Source organism: Chenopodium album, chromosome 5 (genome assembly GCF_948465745.1).
Source record: "Chenopodium album chromosome 5, dcCheAlbu1.1, whole genome shotgun sequence".
In the NCBI taxonomy this organism is placed as follows: domain Eukaryota; kingdom Viridiplantae; phylum Streptophyta; class Magnoliopsida; order Caryophyllales; family Amaranthaceae; genus Chenopodium; species Chenopodium album.
The window spans coordinates 8,305,610-8,325,210 of NC_137838.1; the positions used below are offsets into that span (position 1 = coordinate 8,305,610).

At 34.1% G+C, this 19,601-nt stretch overlaps 2 protein-coding genes across 4 annotated transcripts; both read left to right on the plus strand.

The window, feature by feature from the left end:
• The first annotated feature begins 4,820 nt into the window (after positions 1-4,820).
• On the plus strand, positions 4,821-6,637 carry LOC145631771 (uncharacterized). Its single transcript, XM_081683946.1, has one exon. It carries the CDS (start codon positions 4,916-4,918, stop codon positions 6,308-6,310), a length of 1,395 nt encoding a protein of 464 aa, XP_081540072.1. The 5' UTR covers positions 4,821-4,915; the 3' UTR covers positions 6,311-6,637.
• A 2,425-nt stretch (positions 6,638-9,062) lies between these two features.
• Positions 9,063-19,157, plus strand: LOC145630310 (protein NPGR2-like). 3 transcript variants are annotated; one of them, XM_081682560.1, is made up of 6 exons: positions 9,063-9,398; positions 10,163-10,440; positions 13,399-13,651; positions 15,847-17,072; positions 17,625-17,775; positions 18,542-19,157. In XM_081682560.1, the coding sequence occupies exons 2-6, from the start codon at positions 10,180-10,182 to the stop codon at positions 18,859-18,861; spliced, it is 2,211 nt and encodes a 736-aa protein (XP_081538686.1). In that variant the 5' UTR covers positions 9,063-9,398; positions 10,163-10,179; the 3' UTR covers positions 18,862-19,157. The 3 variants fall into 3 exon arrangements, with proteins under 3 accessions (XP_081538686.1, XP_081538687.1, XP_081538685.1); XM_081682561.1 differs by having other exon boundaries at positions 10,187-10,440; XM_081682559.1 differs by having other exon boundaries at positions 9,063-10,440.
• Positions 19,158-19,601: the final 444 nt, after the last annotated feature.

The window sequence follows — 19,601 nt, forward strand, 5'->3', positions numbered from 1 at the left end:
AACAATAATCCCATATGTGCTTTCCTAAAAAAAAAAATGACTCAAACAATTATGTTAAAAAAAAAAGAATCAATCAAGAAAAATAGTTGGAAAAACCCAATTTAATAGAAATTTTGGGTATTTAATTTCTGGCTTAAAATAGCTTATAAATCAAAACCTTATTGACAAAAGGACTTATATTATTGAATATTGTATAATTGTTGGTAATTAAAGAATATAAAGTACTACATACACGTCACATACACATATTGTTTCTTGAATTAATTTTATACTACTCTTTAAAGATGGTTGTGGGTCGTGTTGAGTCGTGTCTTGTGTCAAACACTCAACTCACATTTCTTGGGGCTGACTAGACCCATATCGCTAACTACTGTAACTAGATGTTTTGTTGATAAAAAGGGTTTTTAAGACTACTTTTAACACAATTAAGTCCACAACCATAGTGTTTACATATGTTTGTGAAAGTCAACTTTCATTTTTCAGCTTCTATATACAGAATCAAACCAATTTTCAAAATCAAGAAAAAATTTGTACACCACATAATTTAAAAATTAAGTTTAAGTTGTAAAATCATTCTTCAATTTTAATATTGATACCGAAAAACAAGTAAATTCGTAATAAAAAAAGATTTTTGAGATCCAAATCGAGTCTCACCAATAGTGAACATTATAAGCAAATATGATCATTGATGATGAGCATTTAGCAAAGACTTTTTGCACCATGACCCACTCATGAAACAAGAGGTAGCACACAAGCACATGCACCTTCAAGGACCTCAACTCCTCACGTTTGCATTATACATACGCGTTGTAATAGACTTTAATGAACCAGAAAATGCAGTCATTCAACCAGAGAAAAGTGTTCCATTCAACTTTATAAATAATGCTAACTAGATCAATTCATTAATAACTACTTTACGAGTAGAAACAATGAAGAAAATATGATAGTGGGGTCCTATTTCATGTGCTTGGTAGATATAGAATTAATATGGATCTTGAAAATAATCCTTTTTTTTTTTTTTTTGCATTCAATGTTATTCAACCAAAAACCTCTAGTTGGTCCATGGATGGTAAGTATACTTGTTCTATCTTCTTAAATTGGAATTCTTTATATCATAAAGCAATAACGAATAATGCATAGGGTTCCAATTTTTATGGCAAATTAAAGTGCAAACTTTTCTCTTCATGTTTCATTTTAGCAAATTTAGCTATAGCTTACAATTATTATTGTACGAATAAATGAATAAATGGTTGATCTAAATCTTAATCAGCCGAAAGTTGAAATTATAAATGAGTGTTGGACTTGATTTTTCCTTAATTTATACCGTATATCTTACTAGAGTGATATAGTTTCTATCGAAGGTTATTTATTTATTCTATACAAGCTACCTTGAATAACTTTTTATTTACATGTGCATGTCTGTCGTGGGAGAGTGGCTAAACTTTTTTGGTAGCTTAGGCTGAATCACATTTTTCCGTAGTAGATTAATTAAATATAGCGAATGGGGGATATGTGAAGTATTTCGTGGCAAAGAACACTTAAAATGGTTACATTTCAACCAATCAAAAGTCTTAATTATGTTTTGTCTATATCCAACTTTCAAGATAAACCCCTTCTTAATTGTTAAAGAAGATTAAGATTGCAACACTAACTTGATGCATGCAAACATTATTGTATAAAATTTCATTTGCTTTCAGACTTAAAACAAAGTCAACTTATTAATAATTATGGACAATCTAACTCTTTGGGACCATTTTTTGACTTTTGACGCGTTATTATATATGTTCAACTTATAGAAATTCACCTTAATATTAAACCTCATCATTCGTACTATTCCTAGAAGAAGTTCTTTGAGATCGACAAGTAAGAGACTTATCCTCTTCAAAAATAGAAATGATAATAATAATGGTGTGAGCTGCCCATGAGTCATCTAGGGTTGGCAAATCCTCCTATCATACTCATTAATAAATTAAAGCATACAACATTTAGCAATCCGAATTTAGGCAAACCTTATACTCTAACGAACTACATGGAAGAATGTCATGGTGAAGGTTCTCGCAGCTTGTTTGAAAAGAACTAATCAATTGAAATCCAAGAAAAAACAAACAAACTTTTAATGTACTCGATTTAATAATTACGTATATAATATGTATCATGATTTAGTATGGGTAGGAAAGTAAAGGAAGCGACTTAAAATTATATACCAAAATACTTAGAATTTTCTTATTAAAGCTTCTCTTCAAACGACTAAAGTTATTACAACATGCACTTTTTACCAAAACAACACTTGCTTCATTCTCTTTTCTAGTGTACTTTTTGTTACACAAACTAATAACAAACACCTTGTCTCAAAGTCTCAAGCTATCATTGGTTTGTATAGCTAATTCAATAGCAATCAACAAAATAAAATGATGTACGTAGGGCCTGTTCTGATTGACTGAACTGAACTGAACTGAACTTATGGAAGCTGAACTGAACTTATGGAATGGAAGCTGAACTGAACTGAACTGAATATTTTATGAGAAAAGGAAATAAAGAACTGAACTGATTAGAGTTGAACTGAACTGAAAATAAGCTGAAGAGATTAGGCCCATAGTATTAATTAATAAGGATAGTTAAGTTTCAAGAAAAATAAGTTAGTATAAATTCATATTTAATTATGTAGTATATTTCAAGTCACAAGCAATTGCTCACTCGGTATACTAGTTCAAAAAAGAAGTTCTCAATTTATATTCTTTCATTTTTATTCCTTGATGTTTTAATTTTAATTTCTCCGAACAAGATCAACATTTTTTCTACAATACCATAAACCACACTCAAGCCCATTTTATAACTCATATTCAAGGGTTTAGTTTTTTTTTTTTTTTTTTTTTTTGAAGGAAATATTCAAGGGTTTAGTATATAAACCACTTACTACCTTTTCCACGTGGGAGAATTCATCATCCACATATAACATTAATGTTGGAAATTTATTCCAACATATATAAAGTCACCTGATTAATTGAAAAGCAAAAATCTAATTTAATTGTAGCTCATAATATAAATTAATATACTAGTAGTTTTTTGTTTGGGCGATGCCATAATTTACTAAGAATTCAGTCAATTCACTATTAGTATATGAATTAAATATAATATAGATAATTTTATTAAAATATTAATATTCTTAATGGTAGATGATGTACTACCTCCGTTAACTTTTAGTTGCAACTTTGGGGTATTATTTGTGAGGTATAAAATATTCCAAAGTTGCAACTAAAAGTTAACGGGAGTAGTAATAAAATTTACAGAGAAGAAGTGAAGTTGAACATTTCCTGATTAGCTGGATTGCACAAACACCTTCTAATAATTAACGGACAATTAGGGTAATTAGCTTCAACATCACTGTTGTTTCCTCCTTCTCTACAAGTAGTAATTTGATTAAGACATCCAAATTAATAACTTTATAAAATCCATTTGTAGTCATTCCTTTTTAACGTACAAAATAACGAGCATGTAATTTTTTTTTTGAAGTTTTTACATGTATTCATAATTTAGTACAGATCGGAGTATTACTTATATTAATTCTAATCAACATATCTTAGATAATAAAACAATTAGTGATATACTGTATGTATTAGCTTGAGGGTTTTGTTAAAGATACTCGTAATAATTACGGAGTAATTTGTTTTATGTCATTACTCTTTACTCATTACTTTGTCACAAACACTGTAATTTTTGGTACTTTTTTGTAAGAGTGTAAAAACCTTTTTATTAACTCAAGTACTGTAATTTTATTTCTTCCAATTGAATTATATATAACGAATTTACAGGCTCTTAACTTTCATCTATCTCTGTAATTTATTTACTTTTGGTACTTTTTGTAAGAGAATAATGTAAAACCCTATCTTTGGTAACTAACATCAACATGCATGGTTAGGTGTACTTAAAAATCCACTGCTCAGGTCGTTCATGCATGCATGCTAATTAGCTTATAAGCAGGCCATTAATTACATACCCTGTCATCAACTAACAATTAATTACGTTTAAAAAACTATTTCAAGTTTTTCGATAATGGGATTATCGGAATCAAGACTAGGATCGAGATTTTATACATAGGAAAAAAATATATTGATTAATAAGAATGATCTCCACTAAATTAAATATCTTTTAAAGTTATGTATGTTCATATATAACCATATACTAGTATTAATAAATTGTTACACATATACTTATTGAATATAAGCCTGTTGATAATTATATTGCATTGATCATTGATATTCACATATTCTAAAGTGACCATGCAATTCAAGCCCAAAATATTCTACATCAATATTATAACATATAGTACGGTAACACCATTCATGATTCACCAATATTAGCGTCTTATTAGTGTGGTGCATTATAATTTTTTATGATAAGACGTGGTCTAATAAATTAACATGTTGGTACATAATATGAATTGACCAAAAAGCAATTGCCTAAACTAAAAGGAGATAAATAGAAACTAGTTGTAGTGAATTTTCACAAATTTCATGCATCGTATGTAGTATACAACAAAAGGGGTGTTAATTGGTTAGCAATCAAAATCAGTAACAATGCAACAGTACAAGTAGCTGTGATTTTCAATTCCGTGCTAAAAGTAGTAGCATAAAAAAAGAAGTCGTTCCTTGAAAGTAATAAATGCACGATAATGAATAAAATCGGTGATAATATAATTTAGAAATAATGTAAAATTATCAAATAATATCAACCATACTACGTACAACAGTTGGTTGTTGATAGAATTTAATGCACTTGTAATGATATTAGCCAATTACAAACTCTATATAAAGTTCCTCAAAGTTTGTATGTTTTGCTCAACATAAAACAAAACAAAATCCTCCTCATTTAATTATTATTTGTGATACATTTTGATTTTGATTTATCTATCTCCAATATGAAGGGAGGGACTAAGAGACTTTCTTTGTTGTTTTTAGTTTGCTTTCATGTTTTTGTATCAAGTGTGAGTGCAAGAAGTTTGGAGACAACGAAGAATGAGGACGAGAAGTTTCTTTTTAGTAAGGGAGGTGGATTTGGTGGAGGGTTTGGCGGAGGTGGCGGTGGAGGTGGAGGTGGTGGCGGTGGAGGAGGTGGCGGATTTGGAGGTGGCGGAGGATATGGCGGTGGAGGAGGATTTGGTGGAGGTGCCGGTGGTGGTGGTGGACTAGGTGGCGGCGGTGGTGGTGGATTAGGAGGTGGTGGTGGAGGAGGTTTAGGAGGTGGCCATGGAATCGGTGGCGGAGTTGGTGGTGGACATGGAATTGGTGGAGGCATTGGAGGTGGCCATGGAATTGGTGGTGGAATCGGTAAAGGTGGCGGCATTGGTGGTGGAATCGGAAAGGGTGGGGGATTAGGTGGTGGAGTTGGTGGTGGCCATGGAGTTGGTGGCGGGATTGGTGGTGGATATGGAAAGGGTGGGGGACTAGGTGGTGGTCATGGAATTGGTGGCGGAGTTGGTGGTGGATATGGAAAGGGCGGAGGACTTGGTGGTGGAGTTGGTGGTGGCCATGGAATTGGTGGCGGAGTTGGTGGTGGATATGGAAAGGGTGGAGGACTAGGTGGTGGAGTTGGTGGTGGCCATGGAATTGGTGGCGGAGTTGGTGGTGGATATGGAAAGGGTGGGGGATTAGGTGGTGGAATTGGTAAGGGTGGGGGCATTGGTGGTGGAATTGGTAAAGGAGGAGGTATTGGAGGTGGATATGGAAAGGGTGGTGGACTAGGTGGTGGAATTGGAAAGGGTGGGGGCATTGGTGGTGGAATTGGAAAAGGAGGAGGCATTGGTGGTGGATACGGAAAGGGTGGTGGATTAGGTGGAGGAATTGGGAAAGGTGGAGGGCTAGGCGGTGGAGGAGGTTTTGGTAAGGGAGGTGGAATTGGAGGTGGCATTGGAAAGGGTGGAGGAATCGGAGGTGGAGGTGGTTTTGGAAAGGGTGGTGGTTTAGGTGGTGGCATTGGAAAAGGTGGAGGACTTGGAGGCGGAGGTGGGTTTGGAAAGGGTGGCGGTATTGGTGGTGGAATTGGAAAAGGTGGAGGATTAGGGGGCGGAGTCGGAGGTGGATTTGGAAAGGGTGGTGGTATTGGAGGAGGATTTGGTAAAGGTGGTGGCATTGGAGGAGGGTTCGGCAAAGGTGGTGGCATTGGAGGAGGATTCGGTAAAGGTGGTGGTATAGGAGGAGGATTCGGTAAAGGTGGTGGATTTGGAGGAGGAATAGGCTCTGGTGGCGGCTTTGGTGGTGGTGGTGGATTTGGAGGTGGTGGAGGTGGTGGCGGCGGGATTGGAGGACACTACTAAGGTAGAGACTTCATTTTCTAATCAACCGCATGCTACACGAGAGAGAATTCCATGCATGAGCGACCATATACATGCATGGAGCTGAATTGGTATTGTTGCCAATTAAGAGCCTAAGTAAAAGATGTACTTGTATTTCTTATTTATCATTATCTATAAGCATGGTTTGTTGATTATTTGGTGTAACTCATTCTATAGTTTCTAGATAAACTTGCTTAATTTCTTTTTAATTATACTCCAGTAGCTACTACAATTGTACTGCTGATCATAACGGATTCAATGTGTTGTTGTATTGATTAAATAATCAGTGAACTAGTTGTCAATTTTATATTTAAGTTGTTGCCCTTGTTGGCCCCAAATTTTTAAATGCTAAGTAATTAATGTGTTCTCTATCAATTATTCAAAGCTTTTCAAGTTTTCACATATTAAGATTAACTTTTTCCCGTCAAAAAAAAAAAAAAAAAGATTAACTTTAATTTTCCTTAATTGCTTACCAGCTAATCGCCTATTACTCGTGTATGACTACATGAGAAGATATGAAATAACTTTAAAGTATTATACTCCCTCCGTTACAAATTACTCGGCTACTCGTAACAAAGGAATATTTTATGTCTTTAAAATAATACCCTTTTGTTGCGAGTAATAACGGAGGGAGTATAAAAAATGTTTTACGCTTATAATTAAGATACTTGCATATTCCCTTGTCTAATTTTTAATTTCCATGCATATTCATTTGTACTCGTAGGATGCCAAAAAAAACCGTTTAAATATTTTCTTATGGTAAAATTAAGTTTGATCCTTTAAATATTCAAACTAATATTTTTTTTTACACGTAAACTAACATTATTTAACTATATATCTCATCAAATCCACAATAATAATTCATTTCTCACATTTTTTTTTTTGGAAAAACGGGTAAAAAGGCCGAGGACATACACATTCAATAACTACGAAGGATATAATATAATAATCTCGTCTTATTGAGATACCAACATCATATCCATTTTAATATAGTTGATGTGAAATTTGTATCTCGTCTTCACGGATTTTAACAATGTATAAATTAAAATTTAATGTACATAAAATACGGAGTATTTTTCTTTTAAAAACAAAGAAAACAACATTAAGTCAAACGAAAAATTAAATGATACGTAGCATTATTTAAGTCATTATTTTACAATTAATATGACATTGCTCATATCATAATTGCATATTTATGACTAATGATATTTCTTCTCAACCCTTAATAAAAGGTAGGAATACATTTTTACTATATTTCTCTTTTGAGTCTTGACTTTTGCATCAAATAGATAACATAATAGAGTATTACAAAATCTTTTCAATATAAAAAAGTTCATAAAAAATAGATTATTCTACTCCAATTTAAACAACTCGTTTGCTACCTTAAAGAGAAATTACGTTATAATATATTGCTTCCGTTGTACCAATCCGTACTATTTAAAATTGTCCAACTAGGATTAGAAGTTGATGGAAAATTACAAAGCAGAAGAAACCGTGAAGATCCAAACAACTTGAAAAAATGTAACATTTGTCGAGTTGTATTAGTTTGCTTGTGGTTAGAAGAGAGGGAGAAAGAGGATAAGGATTTCATATGAAGTTGTATAAATAAACACATAACAAAACAAAAATATATGAAGAAAATGACAAAATCAGAGCAAAGAAGCATAGTATGTCAATATCCATGACTTCACATTGCAAAGAAAGATGAATATATATAATTAATGCATGTTTGTACAATTCATGTACATGTACTAATGATTTCACCAACTTCTTATTAACTTCTTTTGAGGTGAATTCTATAACTTATGACTTTTTGTGTGCAAAATTATTGCCTCATGTTTGTGCAATACTTATTACACTTCAACCACTACTCCATTTGTTTAAGTCCTTTTGTATACATGACAACGTGAAATCAAGTTCTAACTGGTAAATACACGTTCTGAAAAAACAGTTTAAACAAAGCTCAAATATATTCTAAACTAATTATGGTATTTTATCTCCACTTTAAATAACTATGATATGATTTTATTTCGTTACAAGGTTTGTCAATATGTTTACTGTCAGCTGACGACAAGCAAGAACTCAATTTATAGTTACTTTATTAATTATTAATCATATTATCGTAATTAATCTTAGACAAAGGAGAGGAACGACCTTCTAAATTATTATTTGATTAGTTATTCTATATACATTTCGTTAAGTCCGTATGTTTTATTTGCAAGGTTAAGAGTTGAATATATGACACTAACAAGTATTTGTTTTAGAAAATCACATTCGAGAGGCAATTTAAAACCATATTATAACAATCATTATGCAATTAAGGGTTTAAATTAGGGCTAATAGCACTCCTTACAAATCTATAATTTTCGCGATAATTATATCATTTGCTACAAGTACAATTTATGTCTTTTTCTCAAATGCATCACAATTTTTTCAAGTTGCTCACAAGTCACAAACATAAAAAAATGATGTTTGTACAAAAAAAGACTACGCATAAGTGCCCAAGTTCCAAGCCAATTTCACATTGGATAATCATTTTCATAATTAAATTAAGAAGTATAAATAATTATGAAACTCGAAAAATTAAACAAATCATTGTCAATTAGCACGTAGTTGACCCATATATGACAATCCAAGAACTCATATTTGACTAAAGTGGACCCCCAAAAATACAGGACATTCTTCTTCTTCTTCTTAAAATTATTGTAATAAAAAAAATCTATGAAAAAAAAACTCTCACAATTGACAGTCTCATGCTTAGAAACCCAGAAAATAATTTAATTTTTATTGGTAATTTTAGAATATATTTTCATTATCCAACCTCTTATTTACTCTAATATATACCAAAGTTTGATTTGTTAGCTATTTTAGAGATTTCTTTTTGCTAAATTGTGATTTCATACCATATATTATACATGTATAATAAAGGTGTAATATGAAAAGAGGCAATTTGGTTGGTGGGTCTGTGGATTATAGGCCAATTCTAGCATTTTGGAGGCTTTATATACTGCAGAGGATTAAAATGTTTTCTGGGTCTAACAATTTTTTGCTTTTTCTCAATCAACAGCAGGTATACTTTTCTCTTTTCTTTTTTCTTTTTTATTCCTATGATTATGACTTTGATTCCTACTTTTATTCAGTTCACTGTTTGCTTTAATGTAGTGTTTTGTTGTTGTTTAGTACTGTATTCAGGGGCTTTTTCCTGCTAATTGATAACTTAATTATGTGCTTTTACTGTGATTAATGGGTGTTAATTGAGTTTTTGATGTTGAATTTTGGATTATAGGACTTTTTGTTGGTGATTGATGCTTAATTTTGCATTTCATTGTGATTAATGGGTGTTGATTGAGTTTTTCAGTTTGGTGGGTTTTTATGTTCTAATTTTATTTTTTATTTATTAATTTATTTTTATTTATTAATTTATTTTTATTTAATAATTGGGGGAGAAACTGGGTTTCTGGAGTTTGGATTTTATTGATTTCTGATTAATTTGAAGCTTGTTTGAATGTGCTCAATTTTCAAGGTTTATGATATAAGATTAAGGTTTTTGGAATTAAAAATGTAATGTGAAGAATTTTTGTCCATTTCTTGGAAAATGTGGAAATTTGCAGTTTTGTAATTTTCTCCAGATTTTTAATTGTTTATGATGGTTGAAATCTTAACATCTTTGTATAAGTTTGCCTTTCTGTTATGAGGTTAGAAAAATCTCAATGTAGATGGCCAAAGTTTGCAGAAACTCTGTATGTTCTGTATATTTATAGGAGAGATATAGTATCAGCATCATTTAAGTTTTTCATCTGACGTTTTTTATTATGTGTATTCGGGGTGGTAAAGAAGTATTTGTGTGTAATATGAAAGCCAAACCTTCGAGGAAGAGTCGGAGAAACGGTGGTAAAGGCGGATTAAAGAAGATGATGAAGTGCATTTTCTTAGGGAAGCAAGTTAGGGAAGATGAAGCAGCTGAATCATCAGATTCTTCCTTAGCTACCAGGGATTATTCAGCCAGCGGTGGTTTTTCAGGTCAAGCTGGGGAGGTTGTCCCAAAGCCGAATATGAGCACCATTGAAGAAGCTGAACTATCTCTTCGTGCAAGTGGTTACTTGAACTATGAGGTAGCTTATCAATGCTCTTCTAAGTATCAAATCATTTATTCGTAATTATTTTGGGGTAATGATGAAATCTAAGAGGTTTTAATTGATAGATTATACCTAATTCAGCTTATGCATTGCTAACCTGTGTATGATACATCATCCGTTTTTGTTCTGTTAAGCTAATTATTAAGATATTCAAGTTTTCTAAAATTTGAAATGGTTTCTTCGATTCCTGATTTGCTAAAAACTCACTTTTTGAAGTTAGATTATGGTATGATTACTTAGTTATTATATCACTCTTCTTTTTTACTGGAGTCATTTGACCTGATGGTGTTGTAGCCTGTAGGGTTTCATCTAAACTTATTATGCATGCAACTGTGAATAAGAAGGTCAGAGTCTCTAATTTCTATATGAAACAAATCTTGCATATGTGGATAGTTCTAACAAGTAATGTAGCATTGTAGTTCTTAAAGATCAAGGAAGAAGGTAGAGACACTGTTTAGTTTTATCAATGAAGCTTTATAACCATGTAAAAGGTCAAATTGTCTCTTGCCGTAGAACTTTGTATATCACTTATTGTTTGATGAGTAATAATTAGGCTGGCTGTCCAAATATCTGTACTCAGCTATTATAACTACAAAAGACCGTTTTTTGGAATGCTAATTAAGTATGAAGCTTCTCAAGAATCTAAACCTGCATCTAAGCTAGAAGTGTTCATAAAGAGTAGAATAAATTGGTTGAAGAAGCAGGATGTTTCTTGAAATTAGTCCTAATTTGCTGTTTTTAATCCCTGGAATATCTTTTCTCCTGCATTACATGTTGAGGCTTACAAGTAAAAAATCTACCCACTGGTAACTTGACGCCTGCTCCTCTCCCTTGCCCCTCACTCTCGGAGTAATAGAAGTAAGAGATAACAGTAAATATTGTTAATTGTTTACAATGTGGCCATAGCCTATCTCTATAAAGGGAGTCCTTTTCTGCCCGTCCTTTCAAACTTTAGCTTACTTTAATGTAAAGGGTTTAGCTTACATTACTGTAAGTTATCTTCAAATTATAGAAAATCCCCTTGTTTCGTGGTTGGCTACTGAGCTCTCGCGTAAAATTCTCATGTCATACGAGTTCTTTCACATGTTAGAATGCAGGACTTTGCAATTTATGACAGAATTTGTGCTCTTGCCCAAAAGGCAGTGTTGAAACTACCTATGGTTAAAGTCTCAGGAACACTTTATCTAACATGCAGATGACTGTTTGGCATGCTTATATGTTGAAAATATTTAGTTTAGGTGTTTCATTTCTGGAGTATTATCTGTGATTGTGAGATTGGGTGGGAAGTTCTGTTTATGCTTGTAATATTGTTGCTACTTGAATGATATTTTTAACTTTGGTTTAAATAGAATTTAGATAAGTTATGCATAATGATACTAATGAAACGGCCTTGATAGATAGGGACTCTCGAGATAATTAGGGACTGATTCAGTTTAGTGCTATATAGTTAACTTTGGCTGCAGCAGTGATGAATCTAAAAGATTCTACATCAATCAGAGAATCTTAATTTGATGACAGTCTTGGAGATCTTTGAAAGGGTCAGTAGACGAGTTAAAAAATTATAAAATAATAAAATAAAGTAAGCCAGTTAAAGATTGTAAAGCCGCATGAACAAGATGCTTATGTGGCGATTGGAAACAAGAGATTACATTTTTGATACATTGCTTTTCCAATGTAAGCTTAGAGTGAGAAATGCCATAAAAGCCAATATTGAAAAAAGTGTAGTGGAAGTAGGAAGCTCTTGTTAATTGAAAAAGAAATTGTAAAGGTCACATAATCACCATTTATTCTTGGATATCCTAATCTTTCTGCTCCCCTACTCCTAAGCTCCTCGTGATGGCATATCTGGTTGCTTATAAGGTGCTTCTTAGTTCTTATGTACCCAACTGCAGCCAAATCCAGTTGCTAGAATATTTTTTTCACTTTTCTCCATTTCTTTTTGCAGAGGGAAAGCAGATTGATTGATAACCATATTGCTTCTTTTTTTAGAGCATAAGTCTTGGATAGTGAAAATCAAGGAACATTAAAATCAATGGTTTACTTTTTGAAGGACTAATTAATCTGAATTATTCTAATCATCGAGTCTTTATTGTTGATTAAATACTGTGAAGTAGGAACTATCAGCTGACCCACATCTGGGTGAAATTAGTGAATTGTTGCAACTTGTGACCATGGTTTTGTAGTTTTTCCATGAGAGAAGGTCTTATAAATGATGGATGGTGAGACTTCATTTCTTATGCAATATGAACAATGGGGTGATTCTTAGTCGTATATAGTCGGACTTGGTAACATGGGGTGATTCTTAGCGAGTTAGTGGCATGGGTGGACTTGGGCTATCTTATTGCACACACCCATACTATGTTAAAGTTACCTGAACTGTTTTTCCTCTATGCCCCTTCTTGCCCAATGGCACAAAAGCAGCAGTCCTCCATCTGGAGTTATTACGACAATAACACTTTGTCTTCTGGTATAATCATATTTTTATGAAAAAGCTTTCAAGGATTTGTGTATAACTATGTTTTATTAGGCTCTGTTGGTTTGTATAATTAAACAAGAAAGAAATCCCCCCGTTGTATCAACAGAAGAAATTTCCATATAGTGACCAACTTGAGACCTGGTTGGTACTTATTGGTTGCAGAATTAGATCACTCTCCTTCCTTCCCACATTTTTTTTTCGAAATAGATCTATTCATTTCTATTAAACAAAGAAAGAGAGGATACTAAATCTTGGAAAGGAAGGAAAGAAAATCATCTTTATGCACACCGTCTCAAGACTTTGAGGAGCTGATTTACAGAATTGTTTTTAAAAAAAATCAGGAATTTTCTTTTATCTTTAAATACCTCATTGACATAATAATTTTCTACATTGGGCTTTTATTAGACTTGGAAAACAAAATTGCTGCAATGTCTCATGAGTGCTGCTACAATGTACAGGAAGCCAGAGCTTTGTTAGGAAGGCTTGAGTACCAGAAGGGAAACATAGCAGCAGCACTTCGCGTTTTTGAAGGTATTGACATTGATGCAGTTATGCCTAATATCAAAGTTTCATTAGCCGGGAGATGTGATCTGCAAAGACGCAATTCACAGAGTGATGTAGTGCTGCCCATGTCAATGCATGCTGTTAGTATCCTTATTGAAGCAATATTTCTCAAAGCAAAGTCATTGCAGGCCCTTGAAAGGTTTGAAGGTACTTATTAATTTATTTTCTTCTTATTTCTCATACTTTTATGATCTTGGACTTCAGATGCTAGTTTGGGGTGATCAACATGTTCATAACTTATTTGTAAGAAATCTGTCCTGGCACCCTGTTGGCCTTTTTCTTGCTTGGTTGTTGTAGGGAAGTCTCATGTCATGATGTTTTTGATTGATGGGTTGGGGATGGTACATTAGGTTCAAAGTGATCGTGGAAAGTTTGAATTTTTTTATGGTTGGGTATCTATTGGATTTTTTACCTTGTTGGCATCTAGATGTATCATTGCTGAGAAATGAGGGACTCAGGAGTTAGGACAGAAATGTTAAGGGTTTAATTTAAGCAACTCAATGGTTTATTTGTATGTAAAAGCTTGAGGGTAAGGTGGAACCTTGGATACATCCTAAAATTTAGAGGTTGATTTAGATGCAATACGGACGTGAAACAAAAAGATTTATGTTCATATGATAGGCAGTACATTAGGAAAGAGGATTTGCTTGTTATGAGGTATAGTGTGTTATTTTCTCCTGAAATCCACTTATAACAGCTTATCTGAATACAATGTAGTTGTGAAATGAGCTTGGGTAGCCTTTATTGGAAGTTTGGAACTTAAGCAAACTTTTTTAAACTTGTCAGCCCTTTTTTTAAATTGTTTTTCCCTAAAATAAGTTTATTAGGATGAACAGGTTTTTTGATGGATAATTACCTTAATTGCTCCACTGCTCTCATATAAGTATGCAGCCAATGCAGGTATGCTTCAGTAATGATTTGAATTGATCTGGATCAGGATTTAGGATGCTGGATATGACGAATAGTTCTTTGCACCTAAATTAGGATCTAAAGAATCTACATTGCATACATTTTGGGTTAAGTTGGTCCATATAAATACTCAATTGCCATATTATATGATTAAAGTATCCTAAACATCTCACTTAGAGCATGCACAACCATTAACCTAGAAAAATTGTTCATGGCTCTCTTTATACCCCTTTCTCAATCCTCCACATCATTCTTGACGTGGCAAATTTTTTTTTCCCACATAAATTCACCTTATTTGTGACAAGATTTTTTGTCATCATTTTCCTTCCTACTCTTTCCCAATTGGACAATTACCCCCATTCCATTTTCACTCAAATTCTCAGCATATTTGTCCCAAATATACCGATATGTTTGAAGCCTAAAAAATTTATGACTATTGGTAAAAAGTTTCTTTATTTATTTGTTTTTGGACAAAAAAAAACCCCTAAATTAATAGTGTAATGGGCTAATATCTAATGCTATGTGTCGTGCTTGGGTTGGTTGATGACAAACCCACATACACATGACCCAAGGCATGAGTTATTTCACAGAAATCATATTTTTGACTCTGTCATGCCATTCAAAATATCTTCTCAGCCATAAACTTTTGTATATTTTTGAAATCTCATGTCATGAACTACTAAAAGTCCATGAATAACAATGCTCTTCAGAAACTCAAAGAAAGAAAAGATCAAGTAGCATGAATAAAATGTTGTGAAGTTGAAAAACTTGAGTCTATCCATGGTCAAGTTGACCATAGTCCTAACAATGTAAAACTTGGAGCAAGAAATTAGACTTATCCTCCATCCCATCTTAAAGCTAACATCTACCTTTTACATGGAGATTAAGGAGGGTGAAAAAGTAGAGAAAAATAAGTAAAGTGGGTATGAGACCCAGCTTTAACATTGGAAAAAGAGTAGAGTAAAAGATATGTTAAAACCAGATGTTAAATTAATTTTGGGACGTTATCATATGGGAAATTTCATCTTAAATCAAGATGAAGGGAGTATATGCCAATAGAACATAATTGGCTCAGGATTATCTTCAATGTATCCATTTTACAGACTTGCTGTGGCTCTTGTATTCTAACTACTTTGACTGCCTTTTACTCTGCCGATTTCCACCCCAACATGCGCATCAGAATCAGTGTGAAGCTCTTTCACGTTGCTTAGAGTTTGTTTCTCAGTATGATCATGTGGTTAAGATAACTTCACTAGGTCCTACATGCTTGATTCTAATAGATTTAAAATAGCATTATGTGAATGTGCTTGTTCTTTGAGTAGCATAGTATTATAAACCTGTGGGGCTTCCCCCGTGGCATAATTTAATAGACAATTGCTCATGATTGTAGAATTAGTTTAAAGACTAATTTTGTAATCTGTATCTTTCTGCAGAAGCTGCTCAATCATGCCAGGTGATTGTGGAAACTATAGAGTCTGCAATACCAGAGGGTTTGAACGGACGGTTTTCCACCCACTGTAAAATGCAAGAGACCTTGGAAAGTACAGTGGAGTTGCAACCTGAGTTGTGGAAACTTGCTTTGTGCCCCAATAAAGCAATTTCATCATATCGTCATGCATTACTTTATAATTGGAATCTTGACATGGGAACTCAAGCAAGGCTTGAAAAAGAATTTGCAATTTTTCTATTGTATAGTGGTACTGATGCAAGCCCCCCAACACTTCGTTTTCAAGTGGAAGGGGCATATGTTCCTAGTGACAATATAGAAGAGGCAATTCTACTTCTTTTGCTCTTGCTGAAGAAATTTCTTCAGAGAAGGATTGACTGGGATCCATCAATCGTGGATCATCTTTCCTTTGCGCTATCTACATCTGGAGATTTAAGCATCCTAGCTCGTCAATTAGAAGAATTACCTGCTGGTGCCATTGACAGGAAAGAGAATTATAGCAGCCTTGCGCTATGTTATCATGGACTAGGAGAAGATAAGGTTAGCTTAAACCTACTGAGGAATCTTCTTAATGACCGCGAAATTCACAACTGCACGCATGAACTATTACTTGCTTCGAAAATCTGTGCTAAAGATTCAAATTTCGCTGAAGAAGGGATCAATTATTCTGGAAAAGCGATCAAGAAACTGGAAGGAGACTGTGAACAACTGTCCTGTAAAGCCACCTGCTTGTTAGGTATTTTGTCATCAGCACAATCCAAATCGGTTACTTCTGACTCTAAAAGAGCACGGATGCAATCTAAAGCTCTAGACCTGTTGGGAACTGCTGAAGCAATGACGAATGAAACAGACGCAAATGTCATATATCATCTTGCCTTAGAAAATGCTGAGCAGCGGAAGTTGGATATCGCACTCTCGTATGCAAAAAAGTTGCTGAAACTGGAGGCTAGTTCAGGTACTGCAGGATGGGTTCTTCTGGGTCGTATACTCTCTGCTCAGAAGCGCTACATTGATGCAGAAACTATAATCAATGCTGCTTTGGAACAAACTGGGAAGTGGGAACATGCTGAATTATTGAGAACCAGAGCAAAACTCGAAATTGCCCAAGGCAAAACTAAGATTGCCATACAGACATATACTCATCTTCTTGCAGTTCTTCAAGTTCGGAAGAAAAGTAGCGGGCCTTTTGGCATCAAGAAAAAGATTATAGAGGTAAATTTCTCTGTTGCTTATTTAACTCCATTTCCTAGTGACTGTTCTCCTTTCTATTCTGGATAACTTCAATAGTCCAAATTGATTTTCTGAATATTCATTGCAAACAATGTCAGATCCTTATTCTTGGTTCGTAATTATTTTTGTAAGAAAATATTTATTTTTGTCAGTTGTAAATCATCAAATTTGATAATCACTCTGAAATAAGAAATTCATAAATCATGACGATTGCGATTAAAGAGCTATAACTTGGCCACTATTGTGCTCTCTGCCTACATATTTTTTACAAGTATTCTAAACTGCAAAAGAATAATGATCAGCATAAGAACTTGACATTTTTGTACTGATTGTACCAAAAGAACTGCAAGTCAATGTACTTGATGTGTTCTTTGTTAAGCTTTGTTGTTTTGTTTTGACACCATATTATTTTTTGACAAGACACCATAATTGAATTTTAGCATATAAGATAAACCATTTATTTGAAAATCTTCATAGTGTCTGCTCTGGTAAGGTACGTAGTGGGATGACTATACATTGAAATTATGATGACAGAGGAAGGAGGAAGATAAAATCTTGGAGATGGAGACATGGCATGACCTGGCCAACGTGTACACAAGCCTATCACAATGGCGAGATGCTGAGGTCTGCCTCTCAAAATCAGAGGCACTATGTCCTCATTCTGCTTCTAGATGTCATTCCAGAGGTAAATGATATATTCAAGTCCATCATTTCTCTTGCAGGCCCACATTGATAGTTTTGATAGAAAATGAGGAATTGATACCTACTTTTTGCAGCCATTTTTACCATTCCTTTGACGTAGCTCCTCCCCAGCCCCTCTCTTCTGTATGTTCATATTTGGTTGGACTGATTGGAGACAAGAACCTCGTCTTTTTCCATTGGATGCTTGGCAGATAATGAAAATATGACCTTCTATATGCTTACTTTAGATACCATTGCATAATCCATAATCCCTTGTTAACTGCTTGATAGACTGAGCAAGCGAGCAACTAGCATTGAGTGGCATGTGAGTAGTGTGTTCAAAAATCTTTAGCACAAGGAGCCATTAGCTGTAGATTTAGGTTTTTGTTTGTGAACTGTAAGGACCAATGTCTTACAAAGTCTAAGCATCTAATAACGATTGCAGTTAGTTGTTGTGAGTTAGGGTCCAGGCTTGAAAATTGCCTCCCTCATCTCATCCACAATTTCTTCACATGTATTGTGTACCAGTACCATTAAGCATAGCTAGAGAAGTTTATTCTCTTTCCCCCTCATATGCTAGTGCTTCTAATTGGCTGTCCATAACAGCTGGAATAGATGGGCCAGGTCCAAAGCCATTAGTAGTGATTGTGGCTGTCCAACATGTAGTTGTTCAAAAATTATTTCACTGTACTTACCTGTCATTTGACGAGCTTTGTGATTGATTTTGTCATCAGTACTGATGCTTGTGTGTATAATGTATTGTGCACAAGGTTTACTTTACCTAGCAAAGGGACTTGAAAAAGAAGCTCAGAAGTCATTTTGGGATGCGCTGGACCAGGATCCCAACCATGTTCCTAGCTTGATTTCCATGGCTCAAAGTCTCGTGCAATTCGGAGATCAAACCCTGCCAATTGCCATAACCTTTATTAGGCAAGCAATTCGTCTTGACAGGACTAATCATAAAGCCTGGCACATTCTCGGGCTGCTACATCGATCTGAACCTGAAGGTGCAGCAACAACTGAAGCTCTTGAATGTTTTGAGGCTGCTGCTCTTCTTCAAGAAACTGCTCCTGTTGAACCGTTCAGTTAGGTGTTCTCCTGTTGTACAGGTCTTATTGTTATAGAAAATTTTCTGCAGGAAACTCACAGGCTCTCGGGCCAGGAAGGTTTTCTAACATAGGGATTCATAAACCACAGTTGAAAGTCAATCTATCATAAACCACAGTTTTGGATAGCAATTGCCCCAATTAGGTTGCAAACTTGCAAGTAATTTAGATATGCATCGTATTTTGATTGATATGCATAGCCTAGGATATCTATCGACTGGCTTTAGTGCAGTGGTCGAATATCATAAATCACTTATACCAATCATACCCTTACTATTTGGTAATGAGATCTTGGATTTGAATAGAAATTTCAGAAAATTATAGGATTTTAATCTGATCCATAGTAGTGTTTAAGGTTGTCCGTAACGCAGGTTCATCGCTTGAAAGGCTACAATATGCCTACAAATCATATTTGCTGGAGTCTTGACATAAAAGGCATGTTAATAAAGTCTCAATGCTTTGATGAAGTCCCAAGCAATTTCCTAGGGCAGCCTTAGGTGAATATAGATCAATAGATGACAATGAATCTCAATTTTTTTTTGAAAAAGGCGACGAAATACGCTTTATTAAAAAAAATGCTACAATTGTGGATACTATACTAGTTAAAGTCCCGTGCAATGCACGGATTTTAATAAATTACATATTAAATTACAACATTAATATAACAATTATATACTAAAATAATAGAAAAATAATTACTGTAAAATATATACATATAAAAAAT